At 40.7% G+C, this 17,350-nt stretch overlaps 1 protein-coding gene across 7 annotated transcripts in view; it reads left to right on the plus strand.

The window, feature by feature from the left end:
• Nucleotides 1-17,350, plus strand: part of CALML6 (calmodulin like 6) — a 62,764-nt gene that overhangs the window by 1,984 nt on the left and 43,430 nt on the right. The window contains exon 1 of one of the 7 annotated variants that reach the window (XM_030537510.1): nt 13,404-13,664. The exons of the other annotated variants lie outside the window; for them this stretch is intronic. Coding sequence (XP_030393370.1) covers nt 13,653-13,664 — 12 coding nt within the window. The 5' untranslated portion in view covers nt 13,404-13,652. Of the gene's footprint in view, nt 1-13,403; nt 13,665-17,350 lie in introns of those variants that run through there. 7 annotated transcript variants of the gene reach the window in all.

Below are 17,350 nucleotides of genomic sequence, written 5' to 3' on the forward strand. Positions count from 1 at the left end.
TTGTTTGTACAATAACTGTTCAAATGTGTTTTGAAAAATCCTACATCCTGTGTTTGAAGTTCAGGACTCAACCCTCAAATTTACCAATAACAAAACAGGAAACTTTACTTAGGTGTCTAGCGCAGAATACCGAGCATCACAACTCTTGGGTTACATTCCCAATTCTACTATTGTTCTGTGTGTAACCTCAGGCAATTTACTTATGCCCCATTCTTACAAGCATTTATGGGTGTTTATGGACAGGTACAGTCCCACTGAAGTCAATGGAACTACTCATGTGTAAAGTTGGCCATGTGCCTAGAGGTCCACAAGATTGCAGCCTTGATCTCTCTTATGCTTAATTTCTCCAATCTGTAAACTAGTGATGAGAGTTAACTACTTATTGTCTGCTTTACTGAGTGTTGGTAAAGTGTTTGAAGTGTAATTATAAACACAACTGCTGCAATGTTCCAGTGAAAACGGCCTCTTTTCTGAGTAGTAGAGTTTCTTAAAAGGTATGTTTCATAACTGTTTATAGATATATATGTGGGGATTTTTTTAAATACTGAGATTAAAATTTAATTTTGGTACCCTAAAATTTGTGTTGAATGAAGGGGAGACCACCCTGTATTAAATATACGAAAAAGAGATGGCATATAGAAGCTAAAAACATGTACCATTAAGCCGAGTTCAGGCCCAAGTGCTCTTGTGGAATTTTATCAGCTTTAATTGCCAAAACAGATTGGCCCATTTCCAGTCTGACTATGTCAGAAGTGCCTTGGCAGATTTAAAGTCCAAAAAGGTATTTTTGTTTTTAAACAAGGCTCTGCGCTTGTTGAGAAATAGAAAACCACCTTTTAGTCTTCTCAGTGGTATCTTTCTCTGAGGTTAAGTCCTATCTCCTTCCCTGTATTACTAGACTTAAATATATATGGCATGAATTGTTTGTTGTAACTATACAATAACAAACCAAGTATCAGAGGGTAGCCGTGTTAGTCTAGTATTCACCCACGAAAGCTCATGCTCCAAAACGTCTGTTAGTCTATAAGGTGCCACAGGATTCTTTGCTGCAATAACAAACCAGTGAACATTTCTTCCCCATAATTTCAAGCCCCTGTAACACTAGATGACACACATTCCTACTGCTTTGCCCTGCTTTATATGTCTGCTCCATTCTTACATGCTACTCATAAAGGGAAATTTACATAAATCCTGAGCTTTTGGAAAAGATGCCTTCAGAATTATAGACTACTCCTCAATGAAGAATCCATTTCATTTTTACCTTTTTTCAGTGTTGTATGAGAACTATCAGCTAAATTCTGTGCTATGTTAGATGTGGCCTATGCAACCTACTTCAATATATGAGGGGTTTGGAAAGGCGGTTGAACAGATAGAACCTAGTCCTAGTGTCTATTACAAGTTCTTCCTCCGTAAGCGCATACCCACAATACAGCTTTGGAGCAGTTCCTGTTAGAAATGTTCCTAATTCAGTTGCTTAATTATGACTCACCTTCCAACAAAAATTATGAATAATATGAAGTTATACTATTAGCCTGAAAAGAAAAAAGGGGGGACATTGTCTTGTTTATTTATTTATTTAAAGACTTACTAACTGGACAAGTTAGTTCTATTGCATTTTAAAAACTGTCAAAATGGTTTATCTTTGCTGTCTGTACGTAGACAATTTGAAAGTTAAGATGTACACATAACATCCATTTTGCAACACAGCAAATGCCTAATTTTTACATAGTATATTATATAAAATGAAATGTGCTTAATAATATAACCCGGGACAAAAGTATGCTGTAGTCCCCGAAGAAAAGAGAACATATTATAGGAATCTAGTAAAGTTTAACTGTCAGATGCCAGCTGAAACAATGGTTGGAATCTTGAAACATCATTGCTTCAGAAGAAACTTCCTCTGTGAGCAGGTTATTCCATAATTCTCCATTATGGAATTTCTTGTACTTTCCTCTGAACCATCTGGTATTAACTGCTGTTAGAGACAAGCTACTGAACTAGCTGGACCTTCGAGCTGATCTGGTATGGCAATTTCTGTTCCTTTGAAAACTGCTTCAAACATGGCTGCAAGGCTTCACATGGTACTAGACTGAGGCTGTTTTTTATTATTACATTCCCAGAAACCCTATGATCTTGGGAAGCAGGAGTCTTGCAGGTTGCACTCTAACATAAGATCAGTGTGTTACCGAGAATTGCACATTGGTAGTAAAGCTGTGAAAAATCATTGTTTAATTGTACAGGAACTATAAGCCTTTTGTGTGGAACACAAAGAAGATGTTGATAAAATGAGAATATTCAATTTAGTGTAGTATCACTATGAAACATTTGCAAGTAGGGAACAATTGTGCCACACACAATTTTTGTTAGCTGCCAGAACCAGACTTAGAAGAGTTCCCCTTTAGACCAAGATAGTATTTGGTTTCATACACAGTGAAGAGCGATATTCTAGCTATATTCCAGGCTTCACTTACACTCTTGCAGTCATGTCATTGCTGCTAACGCACAAAAAATTGAGGTCCAACAGTTAAAAATATCTGTGCGGACATTAATGTGTAAATATTAACTTTGGAACCATTGTGTACCAGAAATGCTGTCTCTGCTTGCACTGAAAGGTCTTGCACTGAAAGGTGGAGTTGTCAAGTGCTTAGAGCAGGGAAGCGGGGTAACAATTACTGGGTTATTTCTTGCTCTGCCACACTTACATGTGATTTTGGGCAAACCTTTTCACCTGTCTATGTCTCAATCACCCCATCTGAAAAAGAGTTACTATTGTACTTGCCCACAGGGGTGTTGTGAGACTTAGTGTTCATAAAATGCTTTGAGATCCTTGCATGAAAGGTGCTAGAGAACTGCAAATATTTTCATTCTAGTGCTTATGCTTGGTCAGGATTGGGTTAAAAATAAATGGACTCAGATATGACAGTTTCTTTTTTTGTTTGTTAGATCTTGTTTGGCTTAGCAATATCTGTGATTCAGCAGGTCTCTCATTTTCACCAAAATTACATAATATTTTAAAAGTTGCAGGGAATTGAAAGTGTTACTTACTTGAAGGTTATTTTATATTTCAGATTTCCAGGTGCCTAGAATGAATACACTGGGTCTCAATATTAAGCAAATAATTTGCAACTTTTTAGAACATGTAATGTTAGTCTATCTATAACTAAATTCCATATCTTCTGTTCCCAGCATGCACTGGGGCTCCTTGTACAAAATTTGAGAAAACCTCTCTACTTTTATTGTCCTAAAATATGGTCAGGAACATATCTGGGATCATTCTTATTCAGTAGGTTATTACATCTAAGCTTAACCTGCTTCATTTTTACAGAACTAATATACACTGATTACATTGCTCTACAGCCAAAATGCTTCTGAAATAAATGTAGTCCAACTTTACTAATTCTGGGTCACTGAGAACGAAAATGATGCTTAAAATTGTTGATTGGCTCTAGTTTTCAAGATATGCTATTGGGTCAGTATATACGACCCTTGACTTGCGAATGTCAGAGGATAAGTGAGTTATAAAGGGAAGGGATCTCAATTTAAACCAGGAATGACTAAAATACATCTTTGACTGGATCTGTGAATAAATCTATGACTGGGTTTGGACAGTACTTGCTTTTTAGGCAAAACAATGAATGATGCAATCTGAAGCTGGTATTGTGTCATACATGGTATGAATTGCATCATGTTATTCCTAGAAGTCATGGATGATGCAATCCTAATGAAGCTTACTCACTCTGCTGAACAAATTGCCCTATATCAGCTCTAGAAATCATACAGTGTCGTGCTCTCTTATTTGTCAGTGTTTGATTTTGCAAAGGGACACATTTCTGTTTAGCCAAAGTGAGCAGAGATGCCTCGTTCTTGTGTGAACAGTGCAGATAACTTCTGCTATGTTTGTGGTGAAGTGACTTTTGCATCACAAAAATGCAGTATAACCACTATGGTTAAGAAAGTCTATCACCTTTATTTTGGCTGCAAAATTGGAGATCAGGACAAGAGGTGGGCCCCACACATATGCTGCCAAACTTACGCAACAAATCTTTGCCAGTGGTTGAACAGGAAAAGGAAATCTATGCCTTTTGCAGTGCCAATGATTTGGAGAGAGCCAACAGATCATACCAGCAACTGTTACTTCTGCATGGTGCCTCCAGCTGGGAAAGGTCTGTCAAAGAAGAAAAAGTGGACTGTGCATTATCCAAACATTCCATCAGCTATATGCCCAGTACCCCACGGAGAAGGACTGCTGGTTCCTGATGCACCAGAATCATTCTCACTTGAGTCAGACGAGGAAGAGGAAGAGGATGAAACTTCTGGTCCTGAACCATCAATGTCACAGGACCCACATTTTCTCCCATCCTCCTCCTCTGAACCACACCTCATAACACAAGGTGAACTGAATGACCTTGTCAGGGATTTGGAACTACCCAAGAGTAAGGCAGAGCTGTTGGGCTCCAGACTACAGCAGTGGAATCTAATGGCAGGCTATCAGGGCAAATGGAGCCTATCAATGCCTGCAGACTATTGCTGGACAGTGACAAGAGATGCTCCATTTAATGAATACAAGAGACAAGCCAAGAAGCGCCGAGTAGACACTGAATAGGACTAAACTATGTACATAATAGTTTTTTGCCTTTTGTTTCATAATAAATTTTATTTATATAACCCTTTCGCTGATTTGTAAAGTGTTACATAAACAGGACAGGTGAAATATTATCATGTAAAGCAACCATAAACACATGAAAAGACCTAGGTTTACAATTTATGATTAAAACTCTACTATCTACACAATATACATAGACATAAAATGTAAAAACTTAAAGATCTTAGAAATAGTAGCCAATCAGTTGTTTTAATTGTCATATTTGAATTCAGCACATCAAAATACATAATAAATATCACATTTTATCTCTGAAGCAGACGACTTCTCAAAAATTGTAGACCAGTGTTACGTACATCCACAGCAAGTGAGTTTTGGGTCAAAAGCTATATATTGAATGAAGTAGCTGAGATGGGGGGGGGGGGTGTGCATGCACGTGTGCCTGGGCACAAAATCTACTTTCTTGCCTTTTAACATGTTGCAAATTAAAAAAAGATAAGTAACATTTTTGCTAAATAGGCGAAATATTATCTTAAGTCAGTAAGTAGAATTTACAATACTTGCATGAATGATAAAAGCCCTGATCCTGCAATAAGCTTTGTGCTAGACTCATTGCAGAACTTGGGCCTAATTTATTGTGTCAAATATCTTGCATATTATAATGAACTTAATTCCATTATCATTGCAGACAATGAATAAAGTAACATTTAAAAACCCATTACAAACTTTAATCTGGATACTCATTGTTTAATGTTGCAGATGTTATGGATAGCAATTGCTATACAACTTAATGGTAAAATGGAATTATTCTATTTATACATATGCTTAGAATTTCAGAGTTATATTCCTAGGGTTTGACTGTCATAAGGGCTGAGCGCCTGCAGCTCTCTCTGACCTTAAAAGGAGCCATCAGGAGCATGCAGGGTGCTCCAAAACTGGGCATGTGATTCAGTGACAACTGAAGTCAGTTGACTTCCATTGGATCGATTGATTTCAGTGAACATTGACTAAGGTCTTTTGAGAGAAATAGTCTTATCTCAGATGACAGGTGTCTTAAAAATATAATTATATAGACAGAAAGATTAGATGTAAAAGCAATTTGAAAGTCATCAAATAGGGCTGTGAAAAAAGAGTATTGTTTAGATAGCAAATTACCAGCTAAAATTCAACCAACTTAGTTTGGGGGATACACTTATTTCCCTGTACCAATTATCTTCTCTTTTCTATTGCCAGACATTTAATAAAAAAGAGACATTGTAAAAATTAAATATTTCTAACTCGAGATACTGTTTCAGGGAATAATCTGAAAGCGTGATGTAAGAGTGATTTAAGAGTGTTGTGTGATTCTAGAATATGAGATGGTCTCTTGGTTTATTATTTTGGTGGTTTTTAGAAATTGTAGTCCCCTAAAATTACTCAGTTGGAAGTCAGAAAATAGAAGCTTTAGCAATATGTACTTTTCTGCTACTCGTGCATTATTGTTGTACATTAAATGGAGCCATGGAACTTTTTCTTTTGTCTGTGTTGTCTTAGGGAATTGTATTTATATCTGTCTGGTGATAATCACCTGCTTTTTCCAGAGTCTAGGAGCAACTGAATTCATCATAAGATCCATACAGCATTTTACTTGGATATGATTTGTAAAATTGAAATCATTCAGATAAAACAACAATACTATTTGTATGCAAAAATTAATCACTTTCTAAGAAACAGGGAAAACTGCTGACAAAATACTCTACAACAAAACATATTGTATTTCTAAACAATATGTGATAATGTCACTTGTAAATAATCTCTTTTGTGAACAGAGTTATACTTTGGGGACTAAATTAGGTCTTTGCTCTTGTTTGACAAAGATCCCTCCTTCCTTCTCTAACTTTAAATGAGTTTCTCTGACTCCTGCATACTTGGTAAAGGATAACATTCTCACTTTAATTGTTACACAGAAAAGACCTCATACAGATGTCTCTGAAAATGCCAGATAAGTAGGTACTGCTAAGGATTGTTCGTTGAACATTCTTGGTGTACTTGAACCTGTACAGTATTTAGAGAAAAACAGAGTCCCTGCCTGCCAAGTGTTTAGCAGGGCTATTATGTTTTGGTTTAGTGAAAAAGTAACATTTTATTAATCTTTTAAATTAATAAAATTTGTTATACAACACTTAGGGCAATCTAAAATGATTTCTCTGCGTTCTTTATCTTTCTCTCTAAAAATGTATATAAGTTAAACATGAGTTGGAGAGTATTTTATATGTAATTTAAGGAATGGCAGAAAAAGTGGAAATTTGGCAAAGGGACTAGAAAGAGAACTTGAACGGACTATTAATAGCCAATCAAGTATCACTGGCTGATTAGTAATAGAAGTAGTAAATATTTCTGTTAGTGCTCAAAAGCCCCAATTACGGGCCTCATGGTGCTGGGGATGTACAAATACTGATAAGAGGCAATCCTTGTTTCATTTGCAGTCAGGGACTGTAAAGAACCCATATTTTTGTGATGAGAGAGGATTCTGGAACTGGAAGATTTTAGAAATAGACTGAGATCGATCTTTAAAAGGGAAATATCAGAAAAATGGCTAGGTAAAAATTACACATTATTCAACAGTCCTGCTTCTTGTGGTATTCAGAATCTTATCTGCTTACCTTACTGTTAAAATAAGATTTTATTACTTTTTGACCAATTTACATTACAAAGCCACCACAGCAGTGAGAGAACAAGTTGGATTCTATTCTAGCTCATGCAACACCTTGAGAATTGTTAACCAATTTCCTGTTGCAAATCTTTATTAATAGTGATAGTGCATAAGCCAGAAAGAACCCAGCTTTACTTTCAGATCCCAGGTTGAGTTTGCAGGGCTGCAGCATTAACTTCTATGGCAAATCATGCTGGGACTTCCACTGGTTTGGAGGGGAACCCTGCCCAACCCCAGCTCCCTCAGAACCTGCTAATGACCCAGTCAAGTGGACAATAGCATACGAACTTCTCTCTCACCTTTGTGTACACCTGTCACTTCAACTTTTCTCCATCAGAAATTCAGGAGGGGATGAACCCTGCTTAGCTTATACCCTTTAAGGGCAGAAGCTGCATATGAACTCTCTAATAAAGGTCCCAGCTGAAAGTGCACTCCAATTTGTGCAGTCCTATTATTGGATGTGTGGATTATTTAATGTGTGTGACCTCCTCCCTACCATTGTTTATATTTTCAATAATTTAATCCATGTATTTATGTATTCATGCTCATTTATATTTGCACCTAATACCTTGTCTAAAACATGTTTTAAAAAACCCATAAAGCAAAAATGTTAATCTTACACTTCAGTCAAAACACAGGCTTGGACTTAGTCTTAGTCTGATCTCTTCCAACCAGCGGTGTCTTTTGTCTGAGATATTGTACACAAACAATTCTGGAAAAAGCTCAGTGCCAAGGAAATTATTGGCAAAGGTTTACAGATCTATTCAGATTTCGTTAGTATCCCTAGTAGGGGTAGATTGGTTATTTCTAATTATTTTTAATGTCTAATACACTAAGGCCAAATTTTAATATAATACAGTATCTAACAAAATGTTAGTTCCCTATCCTGGCATGTCATTTTCTGCAATTTCTGTACATAACATCTGAATTGGCAGAACATAATGTGGCATTGTTTTATTTCCAGGGAGTATACTTGGTATCTATATGTACTGATTAAATGTTTATACATATGTGTTTATATACAACAGGGAGAGTAGGTCCATCAATGGCTATTAGCCAGAATGGGAGGGATGGTGTCCCTAGCTTGTGTTTGCCATAAGCTGAGAATGGGAAACAAAGAATGGATCACTTGATGGTTACCTGTTCTGTTCATTCCCTCTGAAGTACCTGGCCTTGGCTACTGTTGGAAGACAGGATACAGGGCTAAATGGACCGTTGGTCTGACCCAGTATGGCCATTCTTATGTTCCTATGTAAGTTAGGTGGAAGTGCAGATAAGTTATAATAAACTAAGGGCAGAATTTGCCTGTAAAGATGTTTCAGCAAAAGCTTTGTAAAAGGTTAATTCAAAAAAAGATGTTTTGAGTAAACTCCTGTATACCTAGATTTACTACATACCTGTATATCTATACTCTTACAAAAATACCTGTATATCTATACTCTTACAAAAATATATATTTTCATCTCATATAGGGATAACATTTATTAATATACTATGGGGGGGAACTTTCACTTGAGGTAGCATATATTGTCATAGAGTACATGAAATCCTTTCATGATAATACTTTTAAAAAAAATCTGTTAAAAATGAGAAATTCAGAACCATTTTCCCCACCATCAATACAGGTGGTAAATATCCCAGGTCAGATCCTAAGCTGGTGTAAATTGATGTAGTTCTATTTAAGTCATACAACTATCCCAGTTTACAACAGCTAAAGAACTAGGATCCTCCCCAGAGTGATTTCTATGGGAGTTCCCAATTCCAGCAGTCTCCTCCTTGCTATTCTGCAGGCATTGCAGTGGGCCACCATCAGACGCTTCTGATGGTGTGTATTGAAACAGAGCAAGGACCGTAACATTTCCTGTCTGTTGTGTTTATGTCTGTGTGAAGGCAGGTGTGCAATTCAGTTGTCTTGTAAGGGGATTGATGGAAAAGTTAGCCTTGATTTTGATCTGCTTTGAAATCTCATCTCATTTGGTCCAACAATAAAAAAAGAAGAAAAAACAAATTAAAAAGAAACACACCCCAAAACCTCACTCTACCAGAATCATTAACTTGCCTATCCTCACATGAAACTTTGAGTTTTTCAGCATTTTAACTCAGAACCATACTTTAGCCCCAGCTCCATTCAAAGGGATCATGAACCTTTTCCCTATGCTGGAGCTTGGTAGGCTTGCTGTTCTTTGCCAACTCTTATTAACAATGCAATGAAAATCATAGCTGTTGGTTTCCAAGGAGGAGCTCAGGTAGCAAATTGTCCAGATCACATTCATTTTTTAGATTTTTTTAAAATTCATAGTCAATACTCAGTGAGCAGAGGAGGAGGGAAAGATGGGAGTAACTAGCTCCATTTCCTTAATTACATTCTTAAGTTCCACGGTTTCTTTCAGCTTGCCTGTTGCTATAGAACAAAAAAGTTAGTTTAAATACTTCCTGAGATGGGAAAACAGAAAATTAGCAACAGTATTCTGGCCAGGAGGGAGTCTTCAGGGAGGATCTTTAAGGAGGAGAGTGAGGTGCGGGGAGAGGAGAAGCTAGTTAGGAGGGTTATAGCATGATCTAATAGTAGAAGCAGGAAGATCAGGGAATCAGGATTCCTGAGTTCTATTCATAGCTTTTCCCTGACATGTAACAGGGCTTTGAATGAGTCACTTACCTGCTCTGTACTTGAAATTACTCATCTGTTAAATGGGTACATCTGGGAAATGGATCCTAGCACCAAATGTGTAGCTGCAGCATCAGTGTGGATGTGGGTGTATGGAGTCTGGGTCATGCACACCTCAGCAATGTGGACTCTCGGTGGCAGGTTTGGGTAGCACATGTATATATGCATGCTAGCTAGGACCTGGATACATGTTACAGCGTAGATGTATTCTAAGAATATTTACTTAATTCACAGAGGTGTTGAGAGGCTCTTCATAAGCCACTTTGTGATCCTTTGAAGAAAGACACTATATAAATATGCAAACAAATGGGAAAAGGTGTCTTTTTCCCAAATAGGTGTGAAAGTAGTATAAAAAGATGCACGATTTAGGTTGACGGTAGCCTAAAGTCTGCTGCATGAAGGCGGCAGTGGGTATGGCTTGGAGATCCATTCTCCAATCACAAGATAACATGGAGAATAAAGACAACTGAAGGACAGTAGTATGCCTGTAGGCCTCATCCTAGTACCTTAATGGGCAAATGAATTACCAGTAAGTACATGTAAAATACTCCTATAGATATGCATTTCCCCTTATACATCTTATTCCTGGTTTGAGATGAAATAAGGTACACAGGGACAGTGCATATTGCTCTACCTCCACGTGCTGTAGTGGTCCTCATACATACAGTTGCAATTCCTGGCAGACTTAGACCAAGCAGTTTTTATTTCAATGGGCAACCCTCATTCATCATCTAATAACCTTCCACTCACATTCAATCAATGTAGTCAGCATCCCATACTTCAGCTATATAATGCCACCCAAAAGTTCATGTATAGTGCCTTTCACGAGTAAATCTCAAAGCACTTTACAAAGAAGGTTAGTGTTGTTACCTCCATTTTACAGATGGGGAAATGGAGGCAGAGACCTGAAGGGACTTGGGCAAGCTTACCCAGTGGGCTAGTGACAGACCAGGACCCAGGTCTTATGAGTCCCAATCTAGTGCCTTGTCCACTAGGTCACATAGATTTGCAAAGAGCCCAAACTGTGATACAAATGTATGATTCTGCAGTGTGTATTATTTTGTACCACAAAATAACAGAGGGTGCCTGTTAAACCAAGCTTTGTTCTGTATTTTTCATACATTTGTCCATTTTTCCCTTTGAAACATAGGGGATTGCCCAAGCTGGTCCTGCTCACTTGTGCTTTGCCTTTCCTCTTTTTCACTCCTTTCCATTTTCCATTTGTTCAAACTGTGCTGGAAAGTCCCTGTGGAACAGTCTTTTTGTGTGTTTCTCTGCAATCAGAATTGTGGCCAGGCATTTCTTCCGTGTGCTGATGATTATGCATCAGGGTCTTGCTCTGTTTTTCCTTTATATTCATGTGTGTATCCTTAGCCAGCATTTTGCCCTATACTTTTAAACTCAGTTGGCCAAGCCTTTGCCTCTAGAAGAGCTCCTTTGTCCTACCCCAGCTGTGCAAAGGGTCTGTAAACTTGCCCTAGCTGGATAAATGGATATTTTCTCATCATAGGGGAATCTCCATGTGGCATACAGCCAATATAGCTGACTGTTCTACCTCTTCTGCCCCTCCCTATGCCCACTATAGGGAGCATGACCAGAGTACTGCTGTGCTTTGGTGATCCTCAGCCAGAGTACTGATTCCTTGGGGACTATTAGCTGGTACAAATTAAAGCAGCCCGGTGGTTGATCAAACTTGTCCTGAGAGCTGAACCAACCCCTGGCAACCCCAGGTATTTTGAGAGTGCAAAATTGATATATAGACACCTTTTGTTATCACCTCGGGTTATGCATTGAGCTTAGGTCAGCTAAATCTGGGGATTGGACCCTGTAACTATGCCCTGTCCTCAGCATATGTAGGGAAACTAAAGGAGAACGTGTGAGGGTAGCCACAGTTAGGTGTATAGAAGCCTGTCTCACCTTCCCTCCCACACACAATTACTGTAAATGTAATAATGATGCTGGATACAGCAAAGTGAATCCCAAGTGATGTGACATTATCATCATCATGAGCAGACCCTGTGCTATATATTTCTGTGTTTTCTGCTAACTAAATGACCTTTGTATTACCATTTCAGTGGCATGAATTCAAACTCATGAAGCAGCTGATGAATAGATGTTAATACTAACTATTTTTTCCCTTTTAAGGGGCTTTTCCTCAGGGGGATCATTGGCTCATTCAACAACTAACAGATAAACAATGGGTACCTTGGAGATGCAGAGAGTTTAGGATCCACTTTGAGGATTCACCCTAGCTACTGAAATTTCCATGATGTCAAATGCATCCATCCTGCAGTAAAGTGTGCCCGTGGGAAATACCTCCAAATACAAAGGAGAATCCGCTTATTAAGTTGCATGTCAGTTTCCTACAGAGCAGTCTTTACTCCTTGACAGAATGCGGTTTCAGGAAATGGCCACAGCCATCATAGGGAAGCTGTTACAAAACATGCTGGAATTATTGATGAGAGTGCTGTTCCTCCAAATAGAGCATGTCTTATTTTATTGCTGCAATTGCAATGTAGCTTCCATGCTGCTGCAGATTCCAGGATCTAGACATCAACACAACCAGGTTTATAAAGCAAAAATATTTCACTCACTGTTCAGGTAAGAAGGATCCAGTGCACAGATTGAAAGGTTTATGCCAGTGTCCATTCATTAATAATCAAACAAGGCCCATAGAGCCTTTGTGATACAAGAAAGGGCTAACTAAGGGAGACTCAGAAAATGAATGCCTTCATTTTATTGTAACAGACAGTAACATTAATTGGTTCACTAAGGGCTGATTCCTGTTCCCCAAGAGCCAGTTTTGGTGCAGGGAAACTTCACTAGGGCTGCAGCTAGAATGGTGGTGAAAGGGATTTTGCAGAACATCTGACTTCTTGCATCCCATTCTATGGGTGGCCATGGGTAATGGATCATCTGGTTCTGGCAATGGAAAAACTCCTGCCTAGCTAACCGTGTGGACTTTTAAAAGGCAGTTCCAAAAGAAGTTGCCGCGAATGCTACATAATGTGTATAGATGTTTATCAAAGCCTTTGCTAATGCTCCACCTGGTAGACTGTTGTTTAAACTGCCCTGTGGGCCCTAGGGCTGAGGGTACAACATGGGAATGAATAAAGAACTGGTTAAATTAGGAGTGCAAAGAGCTATTGCAAGAGGAGCTGTGGGAATCATTAGACACCAGGTCCCATGGTATATGAGCTTAGTTACTTTTGTTCCCTATTGTCAACATTTTGGACAGAAGAGCAATGCATGCTGGGAAAGGTTGAGAAAATTAGTTCAAAGAGTGCATTAAATCAGTTAATCCTTGTGATTTGAGCCCAGCAGATTGGGGAGCTCAAATTCAGCAGTGATTATGAAAGTGATCCACATACTGCATGGGCCGGAGAAGCTAGGATGGGAAATTCATGGAGATCTTGGGAGGAACAAGAATGAAGAAGTCCGTTTCAGGGGTAAGGCAGAGAAAAGATTAAACAAGCTGAGGAGCCCCAGCGTTTGGTTCCAGGTTCCATTCTATCTTGCTCTTTGTTCTTGCAGTGAAATGACTGCTCTGTGTACCTCAGTGAACTCAATCCCACTGTGAACACGGGTGAGTCCTCCAAATGACTAAATGAGAACTTTCCCTTGGCCTCCAGGATCTGATTACAAAACATGGCCCAATTTTCAAACCACTTGTCAGCAAGGATCCCAGTTCAGCGATGCCCTCTCTGGTAAGCACCTGTTAAAAAAAATGGCTGTTAAAAGCCAGGTTTCCATGCAACAAAACAAAACATACACAAAGTAAAATTTCTCCTAAGCCACAACCCAGGGGAACAGCTAGAAACAGTTGCCTAGCAGAGCTGGCTCTTTATCTAAAGGTCGAACTAGAGAGTACTGGGAGCCTGGGGAAGACTTTAAAGTGCTTGTTTACTTGAAAAGGGGCCTTCAATGCAGGTTCCACAGTATTCAAAGAAAGTGAAGCCCTTTTAAAAAAGCACATGGTAAACTTGGCCCATTATTACCTCTCCTTCCTCTCCCTGCACTCCACTCCCCCTCTGTCTCTCTTTTCATTTAACTTTTCTCCCTCTTCAGACAATGACAGACCACTGAGCACTACAGTACTGAGATTTGGACACCCAACTCCCATTATCAGAGGGGTAGCCGTGTTAGTCTCGATCTGTAAAAAGTGACAAAGAATCCTGTGGCACCTTATAGACTAACAGCTGTATTAGAGCATAAGCTTTCGTGAGTGGCATGTGTCTGATGAAGTGGGTATTCACCCATGAAAGCTTATGCTCCAATACGTCTGTTAGTCTATAAGGTGCCACAGGACTATTTATCGCTTTTTCCAACTCCCATTGACATTCATGGGAATTGGGGATGAAATATTCTTTCCATTGAAGTCAACAAGAGTGTTGATGCTGGCTTCAACAGAGACAGGATTTCACCCTGGGTGTTTAAATTCTCTAGGTGGCTATGAAAATCCCATCCGATATGACCTGTGGTGCAAATGGCAAACAGCATTAAGGAAAGGAGGCTGGAGCACATGCTTAGCTTTATGGATAAGACCTACCACAAACAGTGATTTCAGTTATTCAGGGTTGGAATGATTTAAATCAAAGGAACCTCTTGGTAGTAATCAGGAGCTCATTTGAAGAGATTTTTAGCTGTATTCTTATACATATTTTTGTGATACTTATTATAGCTTACTAAAAAATAATAGAGAAAATAAGCCAAAATTTATGAACTGTTGGGAGTGTGAAATCCCAGGATAAAAGCTAGAAGAAGGTTCCTTAAAATGTCACTGAATGGGCATTGGCTTATCTTTTCTAGTCCACTCTTGCACATATTTAGTCAATAGCAAAACTCTCATTGATTACAATGGGAGTAGGGTTGGGTTCATATTTTTCCGAGTTGAAATGCTCCTTCAGAGAACGTATCCCTAATATCTCACCATTGTCACACTACCTGACTGTTATATGTGAATGGTATCACCCTCCTAACTGAAGATCTTTGCTGTCTCTCTATTATCTCTTTGGGTTTCTCCCAGGAGTCTCAGCACAGGGTTTGCTATCTTAGTGGGTAATCTTGTTTGGAGATAATCCCATTTCCAGGTTATCCCTCCTGCAAAACAATCTTGTTAATAGTTCCCCCACAGAGCAAACAAGGATAAGGGCAGCTGCAGGAAGGTTGGTTGTGGAATTAAGGCACAGGAAAGGGTATGTCAACACTGCAAATAAAACCCCATGTCTGCTGTGCCAGCTGACTCTGGCTCCAGGGTCTCGGGCTGTTTCATTGTAGTATAGGCTTCTGCGGTTGGGGTGCAGCCTGAGCTCTGGGACCTTCCCACCTCACAGGGTCCTAGAGCCCAGTTCCAGCTTGAGCCTAAAATGTCTACACTGCAAGGAAATAGCCACTTAGCCTGAGCCCCGTGAGCCCAAGTCAGTTGGCACAAGCCAGCTATGGGTGTTTAATTGCAGTATAGACATATCCAGAGTCATAGGAGTCCTCGGTTCTAGTTCTAGACTTTGTGTGGCCTTAAGGAAATTACATCTGAGGCAGAGAGATTAAGTGAACAGGCATAGTAATATTCCTCTGTAGGGTTGCCAACTTTCTACTCACAAAACCAGACACCCTTGCCCTGCTCCTTATCCCACCCCTCCTCTGAGGCCCCACCCCTGCTCACTCCATCCCTCTGTCGCTCACTCTCACCACCCTCACTTACTTGCTTATTTTCACAGGGCTGGGGTGCAGGAGGGGGTGAGGGCTCTGCCTGGGGGTGCGGGCTCTGGGGTGGGACCAGAAATGAGGAGTTCTGAGTGTGGGAGGGAGCTCCCATCTGAGGCAGTGGGTTGGGATGCGAGAGGGGGTGAGAGCTCTGGAGTGGGGCCAGGGATGAGAGGTTTGGGGTGCAGGAGGGGGCTCTGGACTGGGGCTGAGGGGCTTGGGCTATGGGAGGGGGCTCTGAGGTGGGGCAGGGGGTTGGGTGTGGGGGTTGTGAGGGCTCTGGCTAGGGGTGCAGACTTTGGGGTGGGGCTGGTGATGAGCAGTTTGGTATGTAGGAGGGTGCTCCAGGCTGGGATCAAGGGGTTTGGAGGGCGAGAGGGGGATCAGGGCTGGGGCTTGGGGTTCGGGTGTGTGGGGAGAGGGGGAGGGGTATGGTGTCCCTAGTCTGTGTTTGTCAGAGGGTGGAGATGGATGGCAAGAGAGAGATCACTTGATTACCTGTTAGGTTCACTCCCTCTGGGACACCTGGCATTGGCCACTGTTGGCAGACAGGATACTGGGCAGGATGGACCTTTGGTCTGGCCCAGTATGGCTGTTCTTATGTTAGGGTTCTGGCTGGGGGTGCAGGCTCTGGGGTAGGGCTGGGGATGAAGGGTTTGGGGTACAGAAGGATTCTCCGGGCTGGGATTGAGGGGTTTGGAGGGTGGGAGGGGGATAAGGGCTGGGGTAGGTGGTTGGGGCCCAGGAGGGGTTCAGGAGTGCAGGCTCTGGGCAGCGCCTACCTCAAGCAGCTCCTGGAAGCAGCCGGCATGTCCCCACTTCAGCTCCTATGCAGATGCACTTCCCAATCCACAGGCACCACCACCCTCAGCTCCTATTGGCCGTGGTTCCCAGCCAATAGCTGTGGCGGTGGCACTTGGGGCAGGGGCAGCGTGCAGTGCCCCCTGGCTGCCCCTATGCATAGGAACTGGAGGGAGGACATCCCTTTTGCTTCCTGGGAGCTCCATGGCATGGAGGCTAACAGGGAGCTTGCCAGCCTCGCTGCACGGCACCACCAACTGGACAGTCAACAGCCCAGTTAGCAGTGCTTACCAGAGCCGCCAGGATCCCTTTTCGACCAGGTGCTCCCATCGAAAATCGGACACCTGGTCACCCTACTCCTCTGCCAAACAGAAGTGTTAAGAAGCTTGATCCAGTCATGCTTGTGAAGTGCTTTGAAATCACTGGATTGAAGGAGCTATAGATACAGAAACCATTATTGTTGTTACTACTGAACTACTCCTCACAGCCCTAGACATGGGAGCTGAGACCCAATGCCAGGAGAGTGCAGTGAGAGAAACTTGCACTGCCTCAGATCCTGCTCTACCTATTCTATGAAGAAATAAAGGACATCACTCTCCAGTCTAATCAATCTAATCTCAAAATTCATTGAGGAATGTAAAAAAAACATAATGTTTAATAGCAACCAGGCATAAATATCAAGGCAAATGTCTAAGAGCTTCATTTAGCAGAAAAGACTGGTTAGTTACTTGGGGGTACTTTTTCTGGAAGGCAAATCAAACAATCATGCAGCAAAGAAAGAAGCATATATCATTCTTTACATAGTGCCATAAATGTGCATTAAACAGACAAGGTGGATGGAATCTCTCACCTATTGGGCCAGACAATACTTCGAGCTTACACCGAGCTT

This window comes from Gopherus evgoodei, chromosome 18 (assembly GCF_007399415.2).
Source record: "Gopherus evgoodei ecotype Sinaloan lineage chromosome 18, rGopEvg1_v1.p, whole genome shotgun sequence".
Lineage (NCBI taxonomy): Eukaryota > Metazoa > Chordata > Testudines > Testudinidae > Gopherus > Gopherus evgoodei.